At 37.2% G+C, this 15,074-nt stretch overlaps 3 protein-coding genes and 1 pseudogene across 4 annotated transcripts; 3 read left to right on the top strand and 1 right to left on the bottom strand.

Annotated features, from left to right (window-relative positions):
* The first annotated feature begins 264 nt into the window (after window positions 1-264).
* Window positions 265-4,409, top strand: LOC104730936 (uncharacterized). 2 transcript variants are annotated; one of them, XM_010450183.3, is made up of 16 exons: window positions 265-1,198; window positions 1,313-1,388; window positions 1,472-1,513; window positions 1,613-1,675; window positions 1,771-1,820; window positions 1,899-1,926; window positions 2,056-2,130; window positions 2,259-2,369; window positions 2,463-2,523; window positions 2,862-2,975; window positions 3,074-3,192; window positions 3,309-3,378; window positions 3,468-3,509; window positions 3,655-3,695; window positions 3,789-3,915; window positions 4,004-4,409. In XM_010450183.3, exons 1-16 carry the CDS (start codon window positions 411-413, stop codon window positions 4,129-4,131), a joined length of 1,935 nt encoding a protein of 644 aa, XP_010448485.2. In that variant the 5' UTR covers window positions 265-410; the 3' UTR covers window positions 4,132-4,409. The 2 variants fall into 2 exon arrangements, with proteins under 2 accessions (XP_010448485.2, XP_010448486.2); XM_010450184.3 differs by having other exon boundaries at window positions 312-1,198; window positions 1,319-1,388.
* A 176-nt stretch (window positions 4,410-4,585) lies between these two features.
* On the top strand, window positions 4,586-6,423 carry LOC104730937 (magnesium protoporphyrin IX methyltransferase, chloroplastic). The gene is made up of 3 exons (XM_010450185.3): window positions 4,586-5,259; window positions 5,364-5,778; window positions 6,099-6,423. Exons 1-2 carry the CDS (start codon window positions 4,702-4,704, stop codon window positions 5,745-5,747), a joined length of 942 nt encoding a protein of 313 aa, XP_010448487.2. The 5' UTR covers window positions 4,586-4,701; the 3' UTR covers window positions 5,748-5,778; window positions 6,099-6,423.
* A 3,042-nt stretch (window positions 6,424-9,465) lies between these two features.
* On the top strand, window positions 9,466-13,046 carry LOC104730938 (zinc finger protein WIP3-like). Its single transcript, XM_010450186.3, has 2 exons — window positions 9,466-10,297; window positions 11,901-13,046. The coding sequence occupies exons 1-2, from the start codon at window positions 9,707-9,709 to the stop codon at window positions 12,324-12,326; spliced, it is 1,017 nt and encodes a 338-aa protein (XP_010448488.2). The 5' UTR covers window positions 9,466-9,706; the 3' UTR covers window positions 12,327-13,046.
* A 374-nt stretch (window positions 13,047-13,420) lies between these two features.
* Window positions 13,421-14,177, bottom strand: LOC147930276 (beta-1,6-galactosyltransferase GALT29A pseudogene; annotated as a pseudogene).
* Between the last annotated feature and the right edge of the window lie 897 nt (window positions 14,178-15,074).

The raw sequence follows: 15,074 nt of genomic DNA on the forward strand, positions 1-15,074 counted from the left end.
AATATAAAATTTACAAAATATGTGTCATTTTTTAAACCATCATATTTAGCATATGATTTTATTGCATAATATTTTACCTAATTTTTTTTTAAAATAATCACATAAATTATATTTTATATAAAATTGCAATATAAATAAAATGAATTTCAATTCGTGCTCTGGCACGGATCTGTTAAACTGTACAAATGGGATTAGTTGAGAGAAACAAATATTAAAACATATTACCGAAAATAAAAAAGAAACAAAGTATTAAAAATTGGGTCCCACGATCTCTCGACTTCCTCTCCCGCCACCATTTGGTCCACGCGTATCTCTCTGCTCCCTTCTTCTTCTTTCTTTCTTCTTCCTCTGCAGCTCAATCCAAAAAAAAAAGTCTTTCCCACCTTGTTGACTCCGTCTTCTCTAGAGAGATGGCGAGGAGACCAGGCAGCTCCGCTTCTTCTTCACCCGCGATGTCTCCGTCGCATCGGCTGAACAGCGGCGGCGGAGGAATATCTGGCAAAAGCACGCTCCGGAAACAAAACGCCGCTGAGCTGCTCGCGAAGGTTATGGAGAGACGCGACTATGATTATGATTACGACGACGATGATGACGGAGGCGAAGATCTGTACCAGGTACATCTTCCGCCTCTGACTCAGTCTCGAAGACGAGATGATAATAAGCGTATTGGTAAAGGTTCGGTCAACGGGAAAAACGCTCCGGCGAAAAAACCGGTCATACTTCCTCCGCCTAAATTTGACGATGAATCCGACGGTGACGAAACTATACCCGATGTTCCCCGGAATCGAGTGGAGATTCCTAAAAAGAATGCTAGGGATCGGAAAGAAGCTCCGGCGAAGAAACCGGTCTTACTTACGCCGCCTAAATTTGACGATGAATCAGACGATGATGAACTTACATCTGATGTTCCCCGTAATCCAGTAGAGAGCGAGAAAATAGCTCCGGCGAATAAACCGGTCATACTTCCGCCGCCTAAATTTGACGATGAACTCGTCGGCGATAAAATTAAAGCTGAAGTGCCTCGGAATCCAGTTGAGAGTACTGAAAAGAATGGTAAGGGTGCACTAAGGGTTAGAGTTCCGGCGTATTCTCGTCGGAATCCGTTGGAGGAGTTTGAGCAAAACGGAGACGAGAAACTAAATGTTCAATTTGATGTACCACCAAAACAATCGGAAGCTCAATTAAAGTATAAGAAAAGGTAAAAAAAAAATTGGAGTTTTTATATATACAAATTTCAAATTTGTTTTGTAAAGTCTCAGCTTCTTTTTGCATATGTTGTGTTTGACGAAATTACTCGGACTCGAACAATTAGTTTTAGGTTTCGTCCTGCAGATATTTTATCACAGAATACTGAAGATGATCGAGAAGCTTCAGCTCTGCGTGATGAAGTATGTGGTTCACAAAATACTGGAAAACTAGTTTTGGTTAAATGTTTGATCTCTCATTTGAAACCAACTCGTTATCATTGCAGTTAGATATGCTTCAAGAAGAAAACGATAATATACTGGATAAGGTCAGTGTGACCTTTCTCTATTTCTAATTTAGTTCTTTTGTGTGTGTTTGCTCTGCCTTTTCGTAAATGATATGTATGTTTCTTGAGTTACAAATGCAGCTTCAGCGCGCTGAAGAAAGACGCGAAGCAGCAGAAGCAAGGGCTAAAGAGCTCGAGAAACAGGTGTTAATGATATCTTGTATAGTTTACTTTTGTAGAAATGGATGCTTATCTACAATGTTGATGGTTATTTTTAAGCTTGGTATGACTTACAACAGGTTGCTTCTCTAGGTGAAGGAGCAAACTTTGATGTCAAGCTCTTGAAGAGGTTTGGTTTTCTTGTCTTTGTTATATAGCCTTCATTTACTAAATTGGGTTTTCAAAAATTTCATGCTGATCCCTTCAGGAAAGAAGCAGCATTGCGTCAAAGAGAGGTCCGTAGTGCATTATGTTGTTTCATTTTGTTCTTTGCAATATACATGTCCTTTATTATTCTGCTACCTTGTCTTGGCGTTTGCTTTGACAGTAAAATTATTAAAAGGGAGAACATAAATCTATTGCAGGCAGCATTAAGGGCTGCTGAACAGAAAAGAGATGGAAGAAGTAAAGAAACTGATGCCCTTAGTTCAGAATTTCAGGTACAATTCTCTGGTGTTTAGTCTACTCAAACTGGTACTAAACAGTATAGTGTGCTCTGGACTCTGTTATAGACACCTTTCAACTTGACAAGGAAACAATCATCTCTTCTGTGTTGTGTTATGATCAGAGCTTAAAAGATGAAGCAGAGAAGGCCACAGAACAGCTCCATGAGGCTGAAGCTGAAACAAAGTCTCTTCGGACAATGATACATAGAACCATTTTGACTCAAGAAGAAATGGTTTTGTTCACAAACTAAACTAGAATTTTGTACATTTGACGGTTTACCACACCTTCTTTGTTTGATCAACTACAATATTGACCAACCTTGTAGGAGGAAGTTGTTCTAAAGAGATGCTGGCTTGCTCGCTACTGGGAACTAGCTATTCAACATGGTAAGAAACCCCTCTCTCCTAAAGATGCAACCGTTCCATTCGTTGTTGGGTCTTGACCTGCAATGATTTATAATATAATGTAACCTGTTCTTCTCATTTTGGTGCCAAGAGTGCAAAGGGTTTTGAAGATTTCACAAACTGGTCCTGATATATATGATTACAATGTGTTTCCCATTCGCTGTGTACTTGTCCACTAGGTTGTAATATTCAACTATAAGGTCCCAACTAGCTGATTAATTATCTCACGGTAGACTTAACTAGTGGGAGTTGATCAATAACATTACTTGCATTTCTCTTTTGGAAATATTTACTTATGCACCTCATTGGATCACATTTAGGAATATGCGATGATATATCCACATCAAGATATGAACATTGGTCAGCGTCAGCTCCTCTTCCCTTTGAAGTTGTCCTCTCCGCTGCCCAAAAGCCTGAAGACTCATGGCAAACAGGTCTGATCCTCAATAGTCCTCCCAATATTTCCCAAAAAAGAAACTAAGCATCTTTATCTAAAGATTCAAAAGTAAATGGCAATAACATCATCTGACAGGTGGTAGCGATCGCACTTGGAGCAAAGTCGTCAGTAATTTCAGTGATGTCAATGGAGAAGGAAACATAGAGAGTATGCTTGCTGTTGAAGCGGGTTTGCGAGAGATAGCATCCTTGAAGGTTTAATTTATGCCCACATTTTTCTAATCTGAATTTGATGTTTATTAGTAGAATCTGTTGCCTAGAACAAGTAAATATCTCATACATATTGTCATATCATTTCCTGCACATCATAGGTCGAGGATGCTTTAATGCTTGCACTTGCCCGGTATAGACAAACAAGTGTGGTCCGACAAACCGTCAGTGGTAAAAGATATCTAAAACTGATTGGCCACTTATAAATACTGATCATGTAAATGTTATATAACAGACACTCATATCATTTTAATATCCAGATTCCAGGGTGCAAGGGGAATCTAAGTTCTCCGAAGCATTTGGTTAGTCACATCCTTAAAAACTGTTTTCGTGACAATCTAGACAAAGTATCATATAAATTTAACAAGCCTCTTAATCCAACTGGTTAATTTGTGTTGTTACAAGAAGGGATTATTGATGAATAGTTCTTCTGAATTTTGAATGCAGAGTTGAGCGAAGAAGAGCAACAGGATATTCTCTTTAAAGAGGTAACTAGCATTAACATCTTTTTTACCGAGAGAGGCTTATTACTTAATAAGGATCATATACATTGACTCAAAACACACACATACATGTTCTAGGCATGGCTGCTGTATTTTTGGAAAAGAGCTAAAATCCACGGAGTGGAAAGTGATATAGCAGAAGAGCGTCTTCAGTTCTGGATCAATCGTCTGGGCCAACAGCCATCTTCACATGATGCAGTTGATGGTATATTACTATTACACTGAAAGTTAAATCAATGGGTTGATTAAAGCTAAGACTCTGATTTTTTTTTGTGTGTGTGTTTGTATGGCAGTGGAAAGGGGAATGAGGGAGCTAAGGAAGCTTGGAATAGAACAACAGTTATGGGAGACATCACGTAAGGAACTCATTGACTCCGCCTATCTTCCTTCTCATTCCGTTTCTGACTACTATGATGAGTGACCAGTGACCACCCCCTCTAATCTCTTTTTTGCGTCCAATTTCCTACATTCACGACACACACACATACACACAAACAAACAAAGGTAATCAAAATCACTATTTTCTTTTCCAGAAAAGGTTAGAAACACAGAAGAAGACTTCAATGTATGTACATGCTTTTTGCTTTCAAACTGTGTTCCTATTGCTGTGGATATTTTGACTTCCATGTTGTTACTTGTATTAAAATATATACTCTTCGTTACTTTACCCAATACAAGTTGTTGTTTTTGGAACGAAAATCTACATCCGGTAACAGAGCAGTCCAGATAAAAAGATGGGTGAAAAATTCGATTTTTCGTAAACTTAGGGTCAAAACACGAAAGTTCATGTAAATAAAAGGCCAGAGACGTTAAAATAAGTAAAAAGTTTCTAGTGTGACGCATTAAAGTGGACCCCATGGAAATCGAAACGTGGATCGTCTCCTTCCCTATCTTCTTATCCAGGATAACGTTAACCAACCCACTTCTTCATCACTGCAACGGCGCCAAACTCACTTCATTGTGGCTTCCGCTTTCCCATAAAACTTCAATAATGCCGTTTTCTCCGTCCTTGTTGTCACCGTCTTCCTCAGTCTCTCAGTTTCTTCCCAGATTCCCCAACGCAACTAGGTTCAATGTAGTAACTCCCCGGAGCAGAGCCACCACCATCGTCGCGGCATCCGTCACCGACCTAGCCGGCGTAGACAGCACAACAATCGCCGTACTCGGAGGCGGATCCGTAGCAGCACTCGCGGCGATGGTTTCCTTGACGGATCCGGAGAGGAGGCGGAAATTGCAGGCGGAGGAAGTTGGAGGAGGCGACAAGGAGGTTGTGAGGGAGTATTTCAACAGCACCGGGTTTGAACGGTGGAGAAAGATATACGGTGATACTGATGAAGTGAATCGTGTACAGAAGGATATCAGACTCGGTCATGCTAAGACGGTGGAGAACACGATGCTTATGCTTACGGAAGATAGATCTTTAGCTGGTGTTACGGTTTGCGACGCCGGTTGCGGAACCGGTTTGCTCTCGATTCCTTTAGCTAAGGAAGGAGCAATCGTCTCTGCTTCCGATATCTCTGCTGCTATGGTTGCCGAAGCTGAGATGAAGGTAAATCCCAATTTCAACCCTGAACTAAGTTCCTCTTGCTGAGTTGGTAGTTTTGGAATTCTGAATTCATTTGTGATTGATTGGTTTTGAATATGTATGTATAGGCAAAGTCACAACTACCACCAGGGAATATACCAAGATTTGAAGTGAATGATTTAGAGAGCTTAAGTGGCAAGTATGATACAGTTGTATGCCTGGACGTGCTGATACATTATCCGCAGAACAAAGCAGATGGAATGATTGCGCACCTTGCTTCTTTAGCAGAGAAGAGAGTGATTCTTAGTTTTGCTCCAAAGACGTTTTACTATGATATATTAAAGAGAATTGGTGAGCTTTTCCCAGGGCCATCCAAGGCCACAAGGGCTTATCTACACTCTGAGGCGGATGTGGAAAGAGCTTTGCGTAAGGTCGGCTGGAAAATCAGCAAGAGAGGACTCACTACTACTCAGTTCTACTTTTCTAGGCTTATTGAAGCTGTTCCAATGTAGTAGACCCCCATTTGAAAAAAAAAAGACTAAGGTCAGTTTTTGGAAAAGTATTCATTCTTTAACTTGTTCTGGTGTCACTAAGGAACAGTATATGCTGTCATTGTTGATGAACTGAGAGTTGAATGCATCATGTATGCACCCAGTGTCCAAGATTATTATATTATTTATTATACTAGGTTAGGATTATTTTAACAACTGGTGATCAGGAAGAATGGCGAGTAAAGTCTGTTTTTTCTTACTCTCTTCTCCTATATCTGTGGATCCCTTTCCTGTTGGTGTGAATTTCAACTTTTTTCGACCTCTCGAGTTTATTAGAATTTATGATCTTCCATATCTTTCTTTTTGATGCAGAATTCCAATTTGACAATACATGTGAGGATGGATAGCTTTACTTTTGGGACTTCTTCAGTAGATCGTAATTGTATAGGACATTCCGAGAAGGATTTTCGTGGAAGACATGCTGATATCCTAAACTCGCCCAAGAGATTCTCTCATAAACTCTTCCTACACTACTAGGACTGTTTGTACGTACAAACTTGCACTTCTGCAGACCCCCAAAATATTGATTTGGTTAAATGTGTTAAATGTTTAATATGTAAACGACAGCATCTGCGATGAATAGTTGTAGAACAAAAGGATTATCCACAGCGACTAGCTAGCTTTTTGTTGTGCGGTTTATACGTTTCTACACATTCCTGTGAAAAGTGAAATTCAAAAAAGAAAGAAAAATTAAGGATATCGAACATGGTTTTGAATATTAGAATAATGAAACAAAAACAAAAAAGCGCATAAAACATACATTTCACATAATCATCATAAACAAGAACTTTCCGAGAGGCATGTATACATTAATAAAATCCACATTCATATATCTTGAAATGGGTTTAGAGTTGTTGACTCATAATTATTAAGAGTGTTCTTTGCGTACCACTCAAACGGTGAGACTGCTGGACAGTTTACAAACATGTATTGACCGCTCATGTATTTGAAATTTTTAGGCTTTGACATTTGCAAAGTCAATACTTTTCCAGGATAAGCCGCTACCTTAAGAACTTTTACTGTCCTGATGCTGGACCTGAATGCTCGTATCAATCTCTCGAATGCATCAAACCCTAGTCGAAGAGACGTTCTCTCCAGAAGCAATAAGCGATTTTTACGCGTCTTGTTGACAGCATTATCGACTCCAATGACTTCAACATTACCGCCGGCGCCAAAGTGCGGACGAGAGAAGCTGAGATTTTGCTGCTGTGTCTGGAAATTGTATCTAATGGGTTGATGACTACTGAAATTGGAATACGCACCAGTCGCTTGAGTTGAGGAACATATCCACCACGAGCCGTCGCGGTTCCCTTGCATTGGTAGGCCTCGGAAATAGCGCCAAAAAAAGTATGTATCGGCGAAGAAGAAGGGTTTAAGCTCTGATCTTATACGTGGAGAGGGACTTTAGTTCATTCGGAGGGTTTAAGGTTTAAGCCGAAACGTACCGGTTTTTAATTTAGCATCTGATAACTTAACCGGTACTGGTCAATAAAATTAAACAACATAAACGGTGCAATTTAATTAAATTGGTTCACAAAACATGACCAGAGAAAATATTTGACCGTATTTGAACCGCATGGCAAGTAAACCATATTATTCGTGAATGAAAACACACGGTTCAACCGTTAGCTATAATACCATTCGTAATTTTTTGCGAGGTTAGTATTCGTTAAGGCTCCACAACAGCATTGAGTCATTGACATATACATTGAATTATAAGCTTCTAGTTTCGACTTAGGTGTCGACTGGTTTTCCCGCTACCTCCCGCAAACGCTGCGTTTGCGGGTGGTAGCGTTTGCTAACGATTGGTGCCAATCATACAAACCGCTTCCAATCGCTTCCAGCCGCTCCCAATCGCTCCCAACCACTGAAATCCAAAAGCTGTTTCCCGCAAGCGTTTGCGGTTGCGGGCGTTTGCGTTTAGATTTTTTTTTTTTTTTTTTTGAAAAAACTTGAAACAAATCAATGATAATGAAATATTTTATATATATATCTTTTACCTAACTATTTTATTCATTAAAGATGGGAGAAAATGAACTACGGATACGATTGAGAATATTAAAAAATAAACAATTGGAAGAAAATAAGATTTCATTTAACAATAATCCGGAAAACTTGATGTAAATTTAGTGGCACACCGCACATAAGTTCAAAAAAAAACTAAATAAATATAATATTTCATCAGAAATTTAAGAAAATAAGATTATTTGTGAAAAATATAAAAACAAATCACGAGTGACTCTTCTCAACTCTCGTTTGATCATAACTACTGATGCAAATACTGCTCCATAGAACTTATTGAGTGTGTAAGATTTAAGAAAGAAGATCTACGATCTAAAATATATGTTTAGTATTTATCAAATTACTTGATTAAAGTTTTGGTAAAAAGTCAAATGCATAAAGTAATAAGTATTTCACTATGAAATTTATTTATTTTTTTAATAATTATTTTAGTATTTTTAATGAATTTTAATTATAAATCAAGTTTAATAAAATTTTTGATATTTTAAAACATTTATATAATTAAATCACATTTATTTATGTTCCAACCGCTATTGCACCCGCTGGTCAACCAGTCGTAAACCTCCCGCAAACGCACCAATTTTAAACCGCTAAATCAATCGTTCAAAACGCTTAATAACGCTTGAAACCGCAATCTCCCGTAACCGCAACCGCAACCGCAGCGTTTGAACCAGTCAAGCCCTTAATGACTACTGTACTCCAGTTTGTTAATCATATATATACTTTTCGTTTTGAGTATTTTATTCTTTCAGGTATTGACTAAACCGCGCGCGGTTAACCTTTGTATATTTTTCGAAGAAAAAATTCTTGTGCTTATAGGTCAAACTCCACTATCTCTCTATCTCTTCCAATTCTTCGAACTACTAAAAACTAAATCTTTATTTAAAATCCTTGAATCTAAAACTCATACATATTATCAATTAAAATTAATTAGTTAATTTTAGGAAAAGAACAGTTCTGCAAACTATGATTGCATGCATGGATTAACTAGTGGTGCAAACCATAACAAAATTGAATTAGGAATGAAATACAATATTGAAAGTACCTAGTTTCACACTTTTTAGCATATACTAGCGATTTATATTTATGTCTTAAACAAAACGTAAATTGTGGATGAGAGTCCTAGCTAGAAAAGTCTTACGGATGGGAAAGGTGTATATATCATCAAGTTCGTGTAATAACTTATAACTGCTACTTGGATCATCAAAAACGTCAATAAAAGTGAACGCGTGATTTTGTATCAGTTTAATTTGCTTTTTATCATTTGTCCCTAAAAAGACGGCTAAAATGATGATGAAATTGTTGTTCTGATGTAATGATGAATTTTGTCTTCGCCGGTCTATATGCACTTAATAGACAATTATGACTGTAAAATGATGAAAGGATATCATATTTGTTGGTATGTATAAGAGATGTTAGAAAGTTTTAGTTAATGGGAAAAGGAATTGAGGGTAAAGAAGAAAAACTAAAAGACGACTACGAGTCTTAGGATTCTCTTTCATTGAAAAGCCTTGTGCTTGTGCGTTTGCTTTTCACTATATGAAGTAAGACCCACACCACATTTAGTTGAAGAAAATTACAAATTTTTTCCCCTTCATGTAAACGCGTACGTAGACACGTGCGAACGTCGACATATCTACATATAATAATAATACGTGTTGGGGTAGGAAGAAAAAAACAAAAACTTTACTGACGACGAAGATTTTGTATTGGAGAAAAAATAGGAAAGAACCTATTTTGACGAACGGCTACGATACACACACCAGGTAGGTTGATCTATAACATTTTTCTACTTCTAATCTTACCCTTATATCGTGGGGAGAGAGAGAGGGAGAGAGAAAGAGGGAGAGAGAGAGAGAGGGAGAGAGAAAGAGTGAGAGAGAGATGAGTTACGTTTGATGAATCCCTATGAGAAGGGTTTAAGTTTCGGATCCCCAAGCTTCATTGAATGGCTTAAACCTCCATCTTCTCCTTCTGTGTTATATTGTATGAAGACAAGAGATGCTATATCAAGATCAAATCACCACCAGAGTCAGATGAACATGTTGGAACGATCTCTATTCTTATACCAACCACAAGAACCACTCAACACCTCTATCCAATGCTTGCCTCTTCTAAACAATCTCATGGAAAATAAGAGTCGTCAACGTCAAGCCTTGGATGACATTAAAGAAGAGAGTAAGGATGATGTGGTTACTCTCCAAATCGGATTTCCTAATTATCACCGTGGTAACTCCTCGGCGGAGGATGACTCTGACACAACTTCTGATCATCAGAAGAAACCCATCAAGAGAGAGAGAATAGACAATGGCGTGGTGCTGATGAAAATGAGGAGAAAGATGAAGTATGATGAGAAGGTGATTGATTCTGATATGGAAGTCTGTGGGAAGAGGTTTTGGATACCAAGTCCTGCTCAGATTCATGTCGGTCCAATGCAATTTGCTTGCTCTATTTGCAGCAAAACGTTCAATAGGTACAATAACATGCAGGTACGTCTTAATTCTCTCTGTCATCCTTAATTACCATATATGATTTGTTTTAGATATCTACGTTCATCTACAAAACTTGCATTATGAGTTAACCATCATCACTATATAGATATCATATTACCTAGAGAGAAAAAAAAAAAACATTATCACTATGTCAACTTTACCTTTGCCTTTGTCCATTCTAATATATATTCATTATATATATATATATAGTGTATGTATTTCACTAATTCACTGTTATTTTCTTAAATAAGCAAAAAAAAAATCAGTAGATAAATTTATACATTTTTTCAATTCAAAAAGAAATTTACCCTTATTATCGCAGCAAACAAAATTTTGTTTTTAATAAGTCTTAGTTAACACCATATTTCAAACACAAAAAGGTGTATGATCAATGTATTCCGTTATGTATTGCACTTTGTGAGTGTATATGTTAAAGCAAACGGTTAAAGAGTTTATATAATTGTATGATCAATTGATCATGCATGCATTACCAATTTACCCCCTATAAATAATTCTTTATATAGACCATACACTTCCTTTTGTATGAATTATGTTGTACTATAATCATACATTCTCAAAGATACTCGATATATGTAGGTACACAGTACATACAGAATACTGGAAGGAATTTAATTACATTGATGACTTAATTATTACGATAATTAATCGCGGTTGGTGTATGATTCATATATAATCAATTGAGAGAAGGATTATATTGGGTAAGTAACGTCTAGATTAGTTGAGAAATCTTCAAAAATCTTTAGACTTTTTTCATTGTTTGCCTTGCCTTTCGGTTGAAAAGCCAAAAAGCAAAAGAATAATCACGGAGTGGGATTTGGTAAAGTATAATTCAGCAAGAAACCAAAAAAGGGGAGAAAAAAAAAAAAAAAAGCAATGATCATACTACTTTTACTGAATATATGCAATCGATTACTTAACCTAATGAAGATCTGGGGTAAAAAGCCTTCTAAATAAGTATCACTTGTTTCTATTTTACTTAGGATTCTCTCCTTTGCCATATATACTAGTATAAATTTACTTTGGTCCCAACTTTAATTCGAAATTAAAATCATTAACCCATACTTTCTTTTTAAGTAGAAAACACACATTTTTCTTACACATATATAGTTTCTTAATTATTAAATTTGTGATAACCATAAGTGGAAGTGGTCAAAACTTTGTAAGTTCTTTTATGTCAGTTAACTCCCATCCTATATGAAAATGCGCATGCATTTGAGTCCTACTGTCGATTAGTGTCACATACTCCCTCTGTTTCACAAAGAGTGTCATTCTGACACATTTCACATAAATTAAGAAAAGTTTGAATTATACATATTTGTCCCTATTTAATAAGTGATTAATGATTTAAACTCAATGAAAATAGCTTTGGGTTTAGGGGTAAAAAAGAGAATTTCGCATTAAAACACTCATTGGAAATGTAAAATGACATTCTTTGTGAAACAAAAAATTTTCTTCAAAATGACACTCTTTGTGAAACGGAGGGAGTATAATATTACTACGATAATATTCATTAGAAATATAAAAACTTTCGATAGAATTCTTATGTTCTAACGAATTTCTATATGCAAAACATGTACAGATGCATATGTGGGGACATGGATCTGAGTTCAGAAAAGGGGCTGACTCGTTGAAGGGCACAACACAACCTGCGGCTATCTTGAGGCTGCCATGCTATTGTTGTGCAGAGGGATGCAAGAACAACATCAACCATCCACGGTCTAAGCCCTTGAAAGATTTTCGTACACTTCAGACACATTACAAACGTAAGCATGGCTCCAATCCCTTCTCTTGCGGAAAATGTGGCAAAGCCTTGGCTGTGAAAGGCGACTGGAGGACCCACGAGAAAAACTGTGGAAAGCTTTGGTATTGTACATGTGGGTCAGATTTCAAGCACAAGAGGTCTCTCAAGGACCACATCAGGTCCTTCGGCAGTGGACATGCTCCTCACCCGTCTCTTTCTTTTGATGGTTTCGAGGAGGATACAGAATGTGTCACCACAGAGTGAGAGTGATGTTAGATACACCGGAGAGACTGTGGAATCATCATCGAGCGACCGGTAAGATTTGAATTTTCTAATGTTGCTTCAAAGCTATCCACCACAAACACAATTCAAGTCTACCAAAGAATTTCTATCTTGAAAAGGGAGAAATTCTTTGTTAGACTCGATATATAAAAAATATAGAAATTAATTTACCAAATGAAATGAAGCAACATTTTAAAATTTAGATCTTTTTATTGGGATTTATGGTTACGATAAGTCCACATAAAGCCCCGTGTTTGTCTAACAATTTCTTCCTTCTTTTGTCTTTTTAATGTTTGAGACATGGGTTTGAGTATTGTTGTGTTACGTACAATGCATGTGGTATCATTATAGGGTTCTTGGTTTGGTAGGGGATTTTTGCTACGAAGTAACCTTAAGAAGGAGGTTTAATTATGCTCACTAACAAAAACTTCTCCTTTTTACGAGGATTGTATTTGTTGGGGAGCATTTTGTGGCTCGTGTAAACCCCTAGTTATCTTAGTGATTGATTAGTAGCAATTAAGTATGATCTGAGTCTTAATTAGGGTCTCCTTATTTAAAAAGGGTGATTTATCGATTAAAAATTTGTGAAGCACGTGAATTTTCTGTTTCTCACAATGTAATTTGTAATAGAAGAGAAAATTGGTGTGCTTCACTTCATTATTGTACGATGTAATCCTCAATTAAAGACTTTTCCTTCATCTATTGTATCTCTTTTCATTACACATCATGTGCTTTCGATCTTTTTGTTGTTTACAAACGATTCACGCTATTTGTTTTTTGTTTTGCTGAAATTATAAATTTCACATCACAACAACAAAAAATGTTTATATATCTGAGCTCGTAAGACTTGACACGTCATCAGAACGATTTTGACTTATATATAGATTTGTATATCGTCGAAATGTACTATAGTATTTCAATATGTGTGACACCACAAATCTAAAAAAATTGTAAAAAGCACTCACTCCTTACCATTTTGGGAAAGTGTTAGTCGACAGTGCAAAACTCTTAACAACAAGCTTCTTCGCTTGAAACAAATAACACAAGTCTCTGACAAAACTCTTTGATGGTATTTTTCAATGGTAAACTTGTACCAAAGGGATCTTGAACTCTTTAGGGAAGAACGGGATAGCCCTGGGATTGTTTTCCAGGTCACGATACAATCTATACTCTGCTTCATAGTCATGAAGACCCCTTTAGCTCTGCCTTGTGATTAGTATGGTAATGGTGCTTGGTTGAATTCAACTTCCCAAACCCGAAAACACTAACTTTCTCACAAACTCCCACCGCAAGCATCACAGCTTGCATACCTGACGAGTAATGAAACAACGAGCCTTGATGGTTTTTACTCCAATCAACAAACCCTTCCGCTTTCTTCTTTTCCAAGAACTTCTTGACAGAGTAATACTTGACGATTCTAGCACACAAGACATCGAATCTCGGATCCGTGATAATCAGAGGAGCTCTATGCGATGGTTTTGCAAACAGTATAATCCAAAACGTGAATGGGTTGGCAAATAAATGTACATCACAATGGGAACTGTTTCGCCATAGGGATGACAATAACAACGTAACTCTGCCTTCTCCCACACTGATGCAAAATGTTACTGTTTATGAAAGACCTACTTAGTCATGTTTGTCACAAGCATATGCAGCCTGCTGGAATAGCTAGCCTATAGTTGCAGATCTTTGGGTTTAAATATATGCCTCAGTTTCTTGCAATGTACCTTTACCTTGAAGGCTTTTACTCTGTCAAGTTTGCTGTGTTAATTTATAATTGGGAACACATTGCAGCTTTTGAATTATCATATACTTTTTTTGTCTCCCAACCATCAGTGTGTCTTCATCGGACTTGGTCTCGAAGTGGATGGGTGAAAGTGAAAAGCTAGTACCGAACCTTTTTGAGATGGCTCGTTAGAGTGCTCAGTCGATCATTTTTGTTGATGAGATAGATTCTTTGTGTGGTCAACGTGGGGAAGGCAATGAAAGTGAAGCTTCAAGACGTATCAAAACAGAGCTTCTTGTGCAGATAGATGCAGGTGAGAAGATTATTAGAGAGAAACCTTCTGGGGATGAATTATTAGCAGAAACATGACTTCTTTCTCTCTCTCTCTCTCTCTATTTCTCTTTTATTTTAGGGTGTCGGACACAATGATGAGAAATTCCTTGTTCTAGCAGCAACCGTATGCTCTTGATCAGGTGAAACTCATAAGAGTGGATTGGTGTTTTTGAATTAGTTTCCAGCTTTAGAAGAATAATACTCAATACCATGTTCATCGCAGGCTATTCGGCGACGTTTTGATTTCCCTCTACCTGATGTGAAGGCTCGTCAGCACATGTTCAAAGTACTGAATTGACTTAAAACTTTTTCTCATAGTAAATTCAGGAGACCCCAATCCTAATGATATTCGTGTATGAATCAGGTGCATTTGGGAGATACTCCTCAATTTGAAACAAGCTGATTTTGATAAGGTACTAGCAAGACAGCGACCGACAGTGAGCAAGTCTGACCTTGAGGTCCATGAGAATTTCACAAAAAGAGTTTGGAGAGGAAGGTTGAAGATGGCATTGATTATATTGCTCGGCATTATTAGTGGCAGGGAAGATCTCGAAATCCCGGTTATGTATTTATGCACTAGGAGGAGAACAATTCGTTTAATGCACATCATTGAATTTTAGTTTTCTAATTGTGTACATTATTTCTGATATGATTGTTTCCTGATGCTAAAG

This window comes from Camelina sativa, chromosome 12 (assembly GCF_030686135.1).
Source record: "Camelina sativa cultivar CO46 ecotype springtype chromosome 12, ASM3068613v1".
In the NCBI taxonomy this organism is placed as follows: Eukaryota; Viridiplantae; Streptophyta; class Magnoliopsida; order Brassicales; family Brassicaceae; genus Camelina; species Camelina sativa.